This window comes from Ooceraea biroi, chromosome 11 (assembly GCF_003672135.1).
Source record: "Ooceraea biroi isolate clonal line C1 chromosome 11, Obir_v5.4, whole genome shotgun sequence".
In the NCBI taxonomy this organism is placed as follows: domain Eukaryota; kingdom Metazoa; phylum Arthropoda; class Insecta; order Hymenoptera; family Formicidae; genus Ooceraea; species Ooceraea biroi.
This window is the reverse complement of record NC_039516.1, coordinates 12,138,138-12,151,654: the sequence shown is the minus strand read 5'-3', so window position 1 is coordinate 12,151,654 and position 13,517 is coordinate 12,138,138. Positions and strand designations below refer to the sequence as shown.

Sequence of the window (13,517 nt, the reverse complement as noted above, 5' to 3'; positions counted from 1 at the left end):
TATAAATATTCTAGTAAATTTACTCATTTTTCACATTTTCACTCCATGAAGAAGAGATAGACCCCCAGAGATGCAGAGTGTGCGCCTCTAGTAAGAGTATGAACACCGTTGATCGATTCAATCAGCCATATCTAATAGGGAAATAAAAGTACTGCGGTTGAAAATTACAAACGAGCTGTAAGAATTAATTCCGCAAACCTCCACTACGAGTCTCCACTAGTTTTGTTCGAAAAGTTAGTGAGTTGAGCTAGTCTATGACACATGGCCCATGATTTTTCACTTTTCAGCTTCTTTCTTCTTTTTCTGAATAAACAGAAAAAAAGGTGAACTAGCAATACAACTCGATAGTTGGTCAGAGATAATCTTACTTTCAGCTGATATAACTAAACATTGCACTATATATTAAGTGTTTATTTTTCGCAGCGCACGTGCAACGGTGCACACGTGCAGTGTGGCAGTGTGTCAGTGTGTCGTTGACGTGAATTTGTATTTGATATATGTAATTCTGTGCGTCCATAATGAGCTATAAAGACAATTTTAACGTTTTCGTCGGTGGAAAGTCGGGTGTTTTTAAAGGTAATTACACATTTCACAAGTATTATATAGCTAGGTTATATAGCCTACAAGTTGCTTCATTTATTTATTCTTGTGTCAATGATGAACTTTAGGAATTAAAATTGAGAAGAAGGCGAATGTAATAAAAAATATACAGGACTTGGTCTCGATAAGAGAAAACGATCAGATCACCACCATTTCGTGGAGTAACGAAGATGAAAAAGATGTTCTAATCGCATGTGGTGTGAAAGAGGATAAGAGGTAATACATTTTACTCGTTAGAAAGCACATTTATTTCCGTTTGATATTAATGTAGAATGTAAGCATGAATGAACGAATGATTTCCAGAATAAAGGTTTATGACTCTGAGAGCTCTGAATTTACATGCTCATTTCCTTGTAACACGGGCAAAGGAAGCATAAATGGGCTATCACGATACAATGAGTAAGTTAATTACGAGTAAAACAACTCGAGAAATTGTTACATGATAAAACTTGTCATTGTCATTGTCATTGTCATTGATTTTGTCAGATCGATCCTAACAGCTGTTAAATCTGGTGAGGTAAGCTCGTGGCCGTTTAATGGGAAGGAAGAGATATTGGTAAATGCTGGAGAGAATCTAGATAAAATGTGTCACTCGCGTGTGCAGAAGAATATAATAGCAACTGGGGGATTGGAAAATAGGCTGAAATTGTTTGACCTGGAGAAACGAACGTTAATATTTAGCGAAAAAAATCTTTCTCACGATTGGTTGGAGTTAAGAATACCTATCTGGATATCAGACTTGAACTTCCTACCGGCAACTCAACAAATAGTCACAGCCGGTAGATATGGACATGTAAAGAATTTAATTTTTTTCTACAGAGTTAGTTTCTCACACACTGTCTGCGACTGCAAAAATATATATATATATATATTGTATATAGATACGCTTGTATGATCCGCGTGCACAAAGACGTCCTGTGATAAATACAACGATTCAAGACGAAGCTTTAACTTGCCTGTGCATTACACCCGCAGAAAGGTGAGGCATATATTTTCGAAATATTTTCTCTTTTTTTTTTGTTTTACTGTTATTGTATCAACTTGCTGCGCTTCCGTTGTAGGCATATCATAGTAGGTTCAGGCAAAGGACGGATGAATCTCGTTGATCTGAGAAAATCGGGCACTATACTAAACACATATAAGGGATTTGCTGGTGGTGTAACCGGAGTGGCTTGTAGCATGAGTAATCCATACGTTGCGAGCGTTAGTCTCGACAGGTATCTACGAATACATCACGTCGACACGAAAGAAGTCTTGAAAAAGGTAACATCCACTTTTCGAACAATCGAGTATTTAAAGAATCTATATCTGTAATTATTTTACCTCGCAGATTTATTTAACGTCCAAGTTGACGTGTTTGGTAGTGAGATCAGATTTCTCCATAGAAAGTATAATTGATGATAAACAGAAAGTAGTAGAGCTGCATTGCGATAATATCGACAAGCGATCTTGCGGAAATGAGGTGGCCAGCGAAGAAGAATACGACGAACTGTTCAACAAAATGGAAGCGGTAGATAGTGAGCGCGTAGAATTCAATAAAAGACGGAAACGCATTAAACTGACGCAAGAGGAGCGGTCATCGATCGAGCGTGATGTAAGTAGAGTCGCGATAACCTTGTTACACACGTCGTCATTATTTTACATTATTGCTACTATGTGCTTTTATCACGCTTATTTCTTTTTTTTTCCTCTCTTATGTTAGAGGTCCCAAGATTCGACAAAAACAAGGAACAGGAAGAACAGAAAAGAGATTAAGCAAGGTATTGCAAAAAGAGTTAATGTTTCACGTAATTTTACGTAAATAAAATTAATCTTTTAAAGTAATATATACATATATATATATATATATATATATATATCGTGAATCCTCATATCTCCTTGATACGATCAATGTTAATTAACTTTAAATCTTGCAATTTTGCACCTTTTGTGCTGGGATGGGAAAATAAAGAAAGACTTAATAAGGAACGAAGGTAGTATCATACAGTTTATTTATCATTAATAGCGCGCATCGATAGCTTGTATTGTTTTGGTTCTTAGATGCAGCGCGCACCGAATTTAATCGTCTCTCTAATGTTACGTAGACTGAAGAGAAGCTAAACATTTCCTTCGACAATTTCTACGTGCTCTCAACAAGTAACAAGTCGTGTCGAAGCCAAGTACGCGGTATATGCTGCACAGGCTACAGCGTAATCCTTAATAACTTTATCAAGTAGAAGGAGTGAGAACGTGGCAACAATTCGCAAGGTTGCGGCGTATTTTGTACTAAAGAAGAAACGATGCTCGCGACTACAGCACATTAAATGGTATTCTTCAGCTGTACAAAAAAATTTCTGCACACATCTTCTCTACTACATCTCCCGTTAATCGATTAACGCTAATGTTTTAGCTTTGTCATATCCCGACTGCGTCTAGATCTCAAACAGAATATTTATGCGCGCATTCCAACGTGTTGAGAAATACACTTGCTACATTTACAGGCACTATCCCCTTCAAAATCGAGTTTAACTACCATCACCTGCATTCCTACGTGAGAAAGTAACAAGAGTGAAAGTTTCGCTTGTTTTCAGGACATATTCCATTTTCTTCAACAAAGAGATTATTTACGTGATTTCCAAACAAAATTACTCTGGGTGGTTAGGTGGCTAACTCAACTATATAGAATCAACAATTGTTTTGAAAGAATGTTTCGCTCAATGACACTCATCGGCAGCATCTCCACAAAAATGCACGTGATCCATCTTGGAGCTTTCTATGCTCAAAAAAAATCGTAATGTAAAACTTATAATCAATAAAATCCTCTTCCTCGCAACGTGTGGATTAAAACTCTCCTCACGATATGACACGAATTCTAATATAGTTACAGCTGAATTTACTAAATAATACAAACCCTTTTGTCTGTTGCCCTCGTTTAATTCCGTATACATCGAATACGGATTAATTCAATTAAATCGCCCAAAAAATGTATTCTTATTCTTTCAACGAGGCGTCGATACTCGCCTAATTAAAATTGTTCGATACAAGTCAAGAAGCTTATCCCAACACCTTGAATAATCAGTCGTATCGTCAGCAATCATTATACAATGTATGAATTTAGTCAAATATCACATTAAAGTTCGAGTATTTTAATATATTTTAATCTTTTCGGTGTATTTTAAAATATTATTTATATAATAGATATATTTATAAATATCACATGATAATTTCGTGCTACTTAACTATACAATACTCTTCTTTTTCTCTCAAAATAAACACTCAAGGAAAGATATATATAACAGTCGGTGATATCAATCAGATTATGATGTAGGCAAAACCATTTTGGTAGATTAAATTTTTATGCACTTTCAGAGAATATACAACTGAAATAATCTTGTCCACGTATCGTTACGCTTCCATCCGCATCCTGTCAATACTGGAGTTCTCTGCCTGCTCTTTTCTTCCGTTTCGTAGTACCGTGTGTGTGATTACGATTACATGATTTTAATATTATAAGAGTAAAAAAGAGATTGCAAAAATGTTTCTTCTGCTTTGTTTTTTGCAGAGCAATCTACCTTTCGACTTCGTGCGTTGACAATGACACATGAAAAATAATGAAAAAGATCAAAACGGAATAAAAGAGACGGAATTTTTCAAGACTCAAGCTGCTTGCGTTTAGCTTTGTAACCGATTATATCGACTTACACACAATCTCGCGGAAATAATAATATCCGAAACGTAAAAGTATCACGCTTATTCACAAGCATAGAGGTGTATTTAAAATGATCCATTTATTATGCAAGGTCCAGTAATTAATTGGATTGGGTATCTCTAACACTCACTACATTTCCAACGGCAATCGATCGAGTCAAGGAAGAGTCGCACAAATGTGGTTCCGACAGACGTAAATACGTAGGACATTGGTCGAAGAGACATTTTAATTTGGCGATATATCACGATTGTAGAAAGAAACCCACAAGACCTCACGCGAGGACAGGTCGCACTTGTGTATTCTCCAACAATTGCTTCTTCTCTAACCTTGACGTATCCTAATTAAAACTGACCGATCGAAACAAATATCTACAGCTTCGGAGAAGGTAAATGAAACAAAATCTACTTTTAGCGCTCGATTATAGAGGGGCGCAAAGAATCTTTAAAGAATATTCCGAGCAAATAACGGCGCAGCTATCGTCCCTGGCGGAAAGCACGAACGTCTAGCAAGTGTAGCATTTGTACCATAAAAAATTAAGCTTAAACAACTTTATACACTATACAGAGCATCGTATTTGTTACAACACGTGTCACGTTCAACAAATTTTCCCATTAATGCGCCACTCTGTTGCTAAAATTTCTGAAACGGGCATGTCTTCACCCTTCGTTCGTGGATCGCGTCATCAACATCGTGCTCGTGCTCGAGCGATAACAACAAAAGATGTACAAATACGTAATATTATTCGTGGGTCGCTGCGAGCAAAACGCAGCGCCGATCCCGATTCAGTCCGAGACACGTGCGGTGAATACACGGTAAACACGTGCCTCACTCTCCACCCGATACACCCGAGACACAGATGTTTATCACGTCCCGCCACGTCGCTTCCTGAGTTTGATTCACTAATGTCGATTGAGAGGTTCGTTCCGAGAGGTCTGACGCGACCGGGCTCGACGGTGGACTAGGCGTCGCGGGCGCTTCTTCCGATTGATCGCGATTCGGCTCCGCGGCGGCATCTTGCTCGGTTTCTCCGTCAGCGAGCGACGTTTCCGATTGTGCGGAACTCGGAGCCTTCGACGGGAGAGAATCCTGTGCTCGCAACGATATACAACTACCTTTATTGCTACTGCCATCCTCACCTAGAATCAACAAGGAGATTATTGTAGGTCGCTCGCTAAAGAATCCTTAGTTCAAGTTCCAATTTACGTCTTCCGTGTTCGACTCACCACAAGGCCTAAGAACGAGGTAGAAGAGCAGATCAGAGAGGGATATTATACCGATCACTTTATCCTCATCGTCGATCACTACTAGTCTATGGACCTAAGGTACACAAGACGAAAATTAATCGTTACCCCTCTTCGATGGACGCACAATAGACGAAAAAGAAACTCTCCTACCTCCGCTCTGACGATCCTTTCCATTATAGTGAACAGCGTCTCGTCTAACTTGCAGCTCTGCACACCTTCGAACCATTCATTACGATGCTCGTTTGCCTCGCGCAGCGAAACATCCAAATTGTTGTACGTCTTCTCCGCGGCCAAGTTCTGAAAAAAGTCACACCTTTCGTGTTGGCCGTTATAATTCGAGACGCGTGATAATTTCTTACGAGTGATAAAAAAAAATGTGACTTACAATAACATCAAACTTTGAATAAATGTTCACTAACTTTCCCTCGATGTCGACGATCGGTAGTGCCGAGACTCTCCTTTCGACGAATTTCTTTAGTGCTAAAATTATGCTAGTCTCTTCGGTAGCTGTTTCTATGTTCTCAAAAGTACCTATCCTCAACTCTCTCAACGTTTTATTGGTAAACGATGGTTTTGGTAACTCGTGAATCTGCAATCCAAATGTAAAACGTATAATAATGCCTGCCAAGGCAGCGAGTCCTCGAGAGAAACGCGTTCAACTCACATATAGAAAAAGGAACCTAAGTATTCGTTTATGTGTCAAGATGTAAAGGACGTTTCCGGTATCGGGATCTATCACAGGCAATCGGTGGATTCTGTTTTGTATCAAGGTCTTGATGGCCTCGTACAGGGACGCATCCGGTCCGATGCTCACGAGGGGATGAACTTGATCCTTCAAGACCTCTGAAAAAGTTCACGTTTGTTCAACGCTTCTTAAACACCGTGAGGCGCAAAACAACTTACTTCTCCACGTATCCAACTCGTGCTCTTCCAACTCATCCATCGTTACCGACGGGCTGGTGTAATACATCTGTAATATCTTTATGAAATCCGTTATGGTCAACATACCGATAAACTGTTGTCGGGAACTGTCCCATAACGGTGCGGCTCTCACTCCTGAAAAAAACAAAACATTCCAGCGTTATTTTAACCATTGTCTCTTGGATAGAAAACACATCTCTCTGGTAATCGGACAAACTTGAATTCGCTCACCATTATAGACGAGAGCAAAAAAGGCCTTTTTAACGAGGAGATGTGTATCGAAGACGACTAGCTTGGCGCTGGTCGGTATTAGGTCGTAGCATTTGTGAAACTTGAAGAATTTAACAAAGATCTGCGATTCATCCTCCTCTGAAAGTCCAAACAGTTCACAGTAGAAAAGTGCCTTCTGATTTCGACGTAACATTTTAACAAGACGCTCGAAATTCTCGCAATGTCTGGTCGTGCGTGTGCGCGTTCAACATTTATACAACAGACTTTTCTCGGCGCGTGGAATCGATCGAGTTTACATTACTCGAATCACACAATATAACTTTTTCACTATTTCTGAACGAGTTGCGGTTTCTATCGTACCGTTTAGAAAATTCTTATTTTATAATATAAAATAGCAAATTCGCCTATAATGATGAATCGGTGTAAAGATAAAAAACGTCAATGTTGCATAATAAATACAGTGATACGCATCTCCCTTTCACATGGTGATAACATGGATCTCGATGACCCAATAATTAAAGTTGCCACGGGTTAACGACATTATACGTGACAATAAAACTCGATTGAACGATCAATAACTCGCGATTAAGCGTCTCGAAAGCTTCATTATACTTCCAGTGGATGATTAATAGTGAGAAAATATTACTGATTTCGTGCCAAGTACTCTAAAATACAGAAAAAATTGCGATGGTAAATGGACGAATGAAGTGGACAATAATGAATGATGCCGATAAATTATATCATACAGAAAGAATACGGAACAAGCTGTAGAATAATCATCTCCCATTAAATATGTGACGACATAAAAGACAACGGTGAAGAAGAACGTAGTTGCAATTTTCTCGGAATTGTATTATTCTATGAAACATGGTACTAAATGGAATGCACAACAAACGATAATTATCGTTAACCGCACATGTAATTGTTCTTCCACGTATATATACTTACTATATATTCCACATCCATATACTTAAAGAAGAACAACACTGATTGCGAGACCGAGGAAAGATAATCTGGTCACTTTGATACTGATCGATTTTTCTTTGAAACTTGAAGCATCTTTATATAACCCACTTGTCGATCTCGAGCAAATTTCCATCACTCTGCGTTAAATTAGAAAGTTGCTTTCTTTCTGTTCCCCTTAACGCGAACGAAAGAAGATGCGTCAAGGAAGGAAAGATAACAAGCGAAAGACAGTAAGTAAACTTTTACACAATATGCTTTTACACTTGCACAAGATTCAACGATGTTCTCGAACTGCTAGAGTCTCGATATGCTTCGGCCAAGTTGGAAAGGCCGTGGGACGCGGTTACAACGCGACTGGCTGGAAGCGAAGAACGCGGCGGAGTCACGAATAACTCTCACGAATAGCTCTCACGAATAGAGCTGCAGTGAGCGGAACGAATTAAAAGTACATTGGTTTGCGTGTACGTTGATACACATAGATGCAAACGTAGAGAGACGTAGAGAGACGTCAGAAGAAACGCAGTCGTGCTGCGGGAAATGCATTAACCGTCCGGTCAAAATATGTCGCATTATGGACGTGACAAGATGGTTACTTAGCCAGAAACAACGTACCGTCATTGTCGAAACAATTCGTTGGAAGGAAAACGTATTGCAATTGTAACTCTCGTCTGGGAAATAAGCTCCTCAAGCTCTTGATGTATTTTTGGCAATAGTCGCGCAATCTGATACGTGTATATCGCGGCGGTACCTTTGGAGAGGATCCAAGCAAGTTCGTCCTCAAGGGGAGGATTCTCCACCTCAAATTCCTTGATGAGATCCTTCGAATACACGGGATCGTCGTCCTGACTCCACCATGCAGCCGCGACCTGTCTTAAAGCGGCACGAACGCTTTCGGAATTTGAGTAGTAGTGCAAGGTCAGCATCGTTTAACATCGTCGAACCCTCCGCGTCGATAATCGTATGACGATTAATAAATTACTTGGTGCAATTCGTGATCGCTACAATGTGTCTTCTCCATAAAGACCTCGAATTTATTATACATTTCGAGAGTCACCAGTACAGATCGAAACGGGTCCCTTTCAGTTTGTCATCTTTTCGCAACTCTGTTCCTTTGTCACGAAAATCCCTTTTTCATCACCTTTCTGCAACGTTGGATCAAAGTTCTCTCGGGAATCGTCAGCTTCGTCGCTGGTGAACGCAACAACTGTCTAGTCAGTCTCGGTCCATCGTTAACATCTTTATCCATCTCTTTCTCTCTTGATAGTTTCGGCTTTCTCGACCTCGAGCATCTTGCCAAGAATAACCGAACTGGCCCGTCTTGCCAAAAGGAAAAGGAAAATGTGCGCGCGCGCGTAGAGTTCTACATCGCTTCCTTGAAGCTTTCGACACGATGTACGTTACTCGTTAACCGAGTTAAACAAATTGGACCTGTACCAATCGAGGGGGCTCGTCCACGATCCATGTCCACGTCCAACTTCTTAGTGGTCTAAGTAATAATAATAAATATTATGTTGTTCTTTCGGATTGCACATCTTTTTTTCATTACCTTAATTTCAAAACCTACATAAACTAAAATAAACGTGCCAAAATACGCGAATGAAAATAGGCGGCGACAATGAATCTCATCGTCAAACAAATCCCCGTGGAAACTGGTTGACGTAAATACTATGCTACGTAATAAGTTATTGGACATAGCGGTGTCTACCATGACCTAGACCTAGATAAGGAGCGTGCAAGTGCGACGTAGAACGCGAGCGCACAAAGCTGTATCGCTCCGAGTCCCACCCTCTCGCGGGTTAACGCCAGCTGGCCTCCCGGGAACTCATCGATCGCTTCTATGTACATTATACATCCACCAGGATACCTAGTTGGAAGACGCAGTACCAGGATTTCAAGGGAAAGCCATACAGACTCGGGCAACACGTGGGAGATCCGAATTATGCTGTAATTCCGCCCTAGAATCCGTTGATACGTAAATAAAAAAAAGCACTGTTTAATCCGTATTACGCCAAGCAAGAAAAACGTGATATGTATCCTGAAAAGTTATATATTCTTCCGATGAGGAGGAAACGTTTAACACGCACACGCACACGCACACGCTACGTTGCAATCTCAATACATGTTGAATCATAATAAACATTCAACCTTCCGAGTTTGAACGAAGCAAATAAGTTTGACAAAGATCGAGAAAATAACAATATAATTGGCGTGGTATAACAAAACTTACCAAGGTCGGAGAGGGACACTTTCTCTAAAAAGGGATCCACCACTGGCAACTGCAAAATAGAAGAAGAAATTGACGTTCCTTTCGAAATGTGTTAACAATCTTTTTACGAAGAAAAGAAAAATCGAAAGGGCTAAAAAAAGATTTGCTCTCTAAATCAATAACTTAGTTTTTTCTGAATTAACGTGAAGGGCAAAATCGAGAAAACGTATTTCAGGAAATCGTCACGAGAGACGCACCACAGACGGTTTCATAGCAACCTTTACAAAAGATACGCAAATTAGAAATTGCATGGAAAAACAATATACCAAAGCCCGTTTCAATAGGGATCTCGGACTGAAGGTGTGTCGTCTCTTGATCTTCGTATACCAATTCGCCAGGACTCCGGAATTTGCAGCTTGCACCACATCCGAGTTCTTAGTGATACTTCCGGTTGGTTCGCTCGTTTGACGTCGAAATAACATCTCGAGTATCGATTAAAGCTGAGGACGCGAGGCTATTTTAAGGATCCTAAAGAAATTGCACTCAACGAATGTTTTGCAACAATCGAGTTAATGGTGGCGGGAGTCTGCGATTCTAGATTTTGCCACCTCGTGATGCCCACGTCGTCGTAACGAGCGACGCTTTTCACACTCGCGGAATGGAACGCGAGCGCGTTCTTCGGAATATTCTCTTTCGCGCTGGTCACAGCCTGTCAATGGTTCATCGAATCGACCAATCGAACATACCACGAACGTAGGAAATATCTGATCCGTGCGATCAAGTGCACAATGGGCGTTTCTGTCAGGAATTTTTGCAAAAAAGACGCGTGGGCGCGTTACGAGTCAAATCAATCCAAATCATCCGAGGAATGACGTTTGACGTCGCGAAAGCGAATGGAAAAAAATTGGCGAAAATGCTCGAAAGCAGAGTCCGAGTCCGAGCTGTGGAAGGCGACGCGGCCTGTGTCGCGTACGCTTGAAAACGCCCACGGCGACCGATCAAGAAACCGAGAACCACCGAGACAGCGATTCGTACGAAGCTCGCTAAGATGATGTCGCGTTGTGCAAACCGATTGATCGTCATTATTTCAAGTTATAAATTCAGAGGCAAAGTAGAAGCCAAACGTGAGGAAACTCGAGTTGTTTCATGGACTCTGGGAATAACTACGCGACGTAGTTGTACGATGCACGGGCGTAGCAGTTTTATCCAAGCGCGGGCTCGTTGATCGAGTAACGGGCAACAGTATCTAAATATAAAGGTGGATAGCGATTGTGTTTACAAACAGCTGGGACATTAGTATTCGATGGACGAGATATCGCAACTATGACGCGATATGAAACGTGCAATATTCCGCGTCCGCATACGACACGGAGAACCCGTTTCTCCCACTTTCCCAACGACGAACAAGTCGCCAACGAGACGAAACGAAATTGAGAATCTCGAAGAAGCTCAACGTTATCCCTTACTTATCCCGCTATCGTTGTCGTCGTCTCGTTTACGTTTACGTGCTCGATCGCAAACTCGATTCGAAGCCCGATGCCTTTTAATCCATTCAGACACGTGCAGCATCGTTGTGGCAACAAGTGTTGGCCTTTTACGCCAAGGGATTCAATTACTATTCTGAAAATGATTGCGAGACTTTGGTGATAATGGTGTAGCATGGTATTTCTAACGTGCTTCAGAAGCACGCGCGTAAAACTATGCGAAACATCGATAGAAATGTTGGTAAGTGAAATTTCCGAGAGAGCTCATTTACATTTACTCGGACGAGATGGCAAACTTGACTCGGGAACGACCGAGCACTAGGAGGATCGCGCAACATCTTTTCTCCAAATGCAACTTGCACCGCACTATCATCATTCTCATCATCATGAGAATTTTGCCGGATAAAAAGTCGCGCAAATCGATGCAAGCGCAAAGATGATCCATAAGCAGTTACATCGCTGTTACTCGAGACGAGACGAGATCGCCCCGCCAGATCTGCCCGAAAGGAACGCGACGCGAGAGGTTCCCTCGCGATCAGCACCAGCTCGGTCGCTCGTGCTCGACTGGATCACCGTCCAGGATGGCGCTCGGCGTACGGTCCGTCGGTGAGCTTGCGACACGTTGCGTGTGAAATTTACGGCGCATCGGTTATCGGCGCGTTCGACGGCAAACGCATCCTCCATCTGGGACGATCGATTCTGACAGTGATAACGCATTGCTCTCAACGAGTTTTCCAGTGATGGAACTAGGCGTCGGTCTCTCGTGATCGTGACATTCACGCACGGATGTTCTTTATCCGTCGAGTCATTGAATCGAGCGTCATCACGCGCGCGCGATAAGACGCATTTCAATGTGCAACGAGGCAAATTAAATCAAGAGAGACAGAGAAAAGACACAAAATTGCCCGCCCGAGTAGTATCTGTCGTGCATGATGATACATACATCTTTGAGATACTAAAGTGCGACTGTCGATAAGCAGATTCACGAAACGATGGTAAGAAAGATTATCGCTTGCCATTTACCCATGCGTGGTAATAATAATCCAAGAGAGCTTTTTTACCATTCTTCATAATGGATCAAATCATTGGGAACACTTTGAATTAATTTGGAAATTTATGACAATGAGAGTTTCGAAAGACGAGAGCGAAATAAAGACCAGGGAAAATACTTACTCCCCGTGCATCTCTGAACAATATGGCAGCGTGAACCGGATCTAGGCAAGCGTCGGACGCTCGGTGAGGAATCGCAGGAGCTCCGAGGGACAATCTTCGAGCCGTAGGATCCAGTGAACCTCTTCTGAGCGCACCTGAAACCAATCGACGTATTTGGCACATGATATTTCACGACGAGAAAAGCTTATCCTTATATCTTTCCCTGAAACACCAGACTGATTGTTCATTTCGCATGTGTTTATCATGTTTAAACAACGTTGATCGACTCTGACCGATTATGTCACATGTACTCTATTATCGTCGACCGTTGCAATTAACCGTTCAATTGTCCTAGGTTCCTAGTCCAGTTCCATTAGTCAAAACATTGAAGAATTTCTCATCGTCGGTTACGTAAAACTACGTGCAAAACTACGTGCAAAACTACGTTATTTACATTCTCACTAGGAAGAAACGCGAGCGAGATCACGTCTCATTCTTTACCCTTGGAATTACTTGTACTCGTCTGTATAATTCATCTTTAGCATTGTACTATCTCTTTCAAGATTTAAAAATTATGTGTCATTTATGTAATTGAAACATGTGCTTATCCCGTGGAGTAGTATAAAAGCTCTATAAAAACTATACGTTATATAAACATTTATCGTTCGCTTCTAACAGGCGTTCCATTGAGACGCCGATATCATCAAAGACTATTTCCGATGATACATTTTCGGTCATTATTTCACGTAAAATAGAAATGAGATTGAAAGCGGAGCCGTGGTCCGTGATCGGGGTCTTGGAATTTTGTTTTTCTCTCGATGAAGGCCGTTTGCGCACGTTTCTACGATTAAATCCGCTTCCTCAGCGCGAGACGTTCCAGCGATATCCCGCTTTATCGGCGGTGTCTGTTTCACGATACGTTTATTCGTTCGTTCGTTGTCGTCGTCGTCGTCAAGAGTGAGATAGATATTGACCAGACGTTTGCAAATTACTTAAATCGTTACACAGTGAACGATTTACGTAAA

General features: G+C 41.2%; 2 protein-coding genes across 8 annotated transcripts in view; one reads left to right on the top strand and one right to left on the bottom strand.

Annotated features, from left to right (window-relative positions):
• Positions 1–55: 55 nt before the first annotated feature.
• On the top strand, positions 56–3,410 carry LOC105275229 (WD repeat-containing protein 74). Of its 4 annotated transcripts, none has more exons than XR_893205.3 (11): positions 56–576; positions 669–816; positions 904–999; positions 1,087–1,393; positions 1,482–1,579; positions 1,662–1,863; positions 1,931–2,194; positions 2,303–2,360; positions 2,552–2,573; positions 2,685–2,906; positions 3,171–3,410. XR_893205.3 is itself a non-coding variant. In XM_011331930.3 (11 exons), exons 2-11 carry the CDS (start codon positions 519–521, stop codon positions 2,698–2,700), a joined length of 1,269 nt encoding a protein of 422 aa, XP_011330232.1. In that variant the 5' UTR covers positions 56–323; positions 424–518; the 3' UTR covers positions 2,701–3,410. The 4 variants fall into 4 exon arrangements, 3 of the variants coding, with proteins under 3 accessions (XP_011330232.1, XP_011330231.1, XP_011330233.1); XM_011331930.3 differs by having other exon boundaries at positions 56–323; positions 424–576; positions 2,685–3,410; XM_011331929.3 differs by having other exon boundaries at positions 56–323; positions 408–576; positions 2,685–3,410.
• The window catches only part of LOC105275230 (serine-rich adhesin for platelets), a 26,462-nt gene continuing 15,506 nt past the window's right edge, over positions 2,562–13,517 (bottom strand). For 3 of the 4 annotated variants that reach the window (XM_026973957.1, XM_026973958.1, XM_026973959.1), the window contains exons 8-16: positions 12,514–12,647; positions 9,878–9,926; positions 6,685–6,822; positions 6,436–6,588; positions 6,197–6,375; positions 5,918–6,121; positions 5,683–5,829; positions 5,512–5,605; positions 2,562–5,424 (exon numbers count right to left, since the gene is read on the bottom strand). In XM_026973957.1, the coding sequence (XP_026829758.1) occupies positions 5,114–5,424; positions 5,512–5,605; positions 5,683–5,829; positions 5,918–6,121; positions 6,197–6,375; positions 6,436–6,588; positions 6,685–6,822; positions 9,878–9,926; positions 12,514–12,647 (1,409 nt within the window). In that variant the 3' untranslated portion in view covers positions 2,562–5,113. Of the gene's footprint in view, positions 5,425–5,511; positions 5,606–5,682; positions 5,830–5,917; positions 6,122–6,196; positions 6,376–6,435; positions 6,589–6,684; positions 6,823–9,877; positions 9,927–12,513; positions 12,648–13,517 lie in introns of those variants that run through there. The other variant, XM_026973960.1, reaches the window with a different exon arrangement.

What these genes read in the sequence shown, in the direction of transcription:
- LOC105275229 (XM_011331930.3), top strand. Translation starts at nt 519, where the DNA reads ATGAGCTATAAAGACAATTTTAACGTTTTCGTCGGTGGAAAGTCGGGT. An exon ending in TGCATTACACCCGCAGAAAG is followed by an intron (nt 1,580 to 1,661) that starts GTGAGGCATATA and finishes CTTCCGTTGTAG; the next exon opens with GCATATCATAGTAGGTTCAG. An exon ending in GGTCATCGATCGAGCGTGAT is followed by an intron (nt 2,195 to 2,302) that starts GTAAGTAGAGTC and finishes CTCTTATGTTAG; the next exon opens with AGGTCCCAAGATTCGACAAA.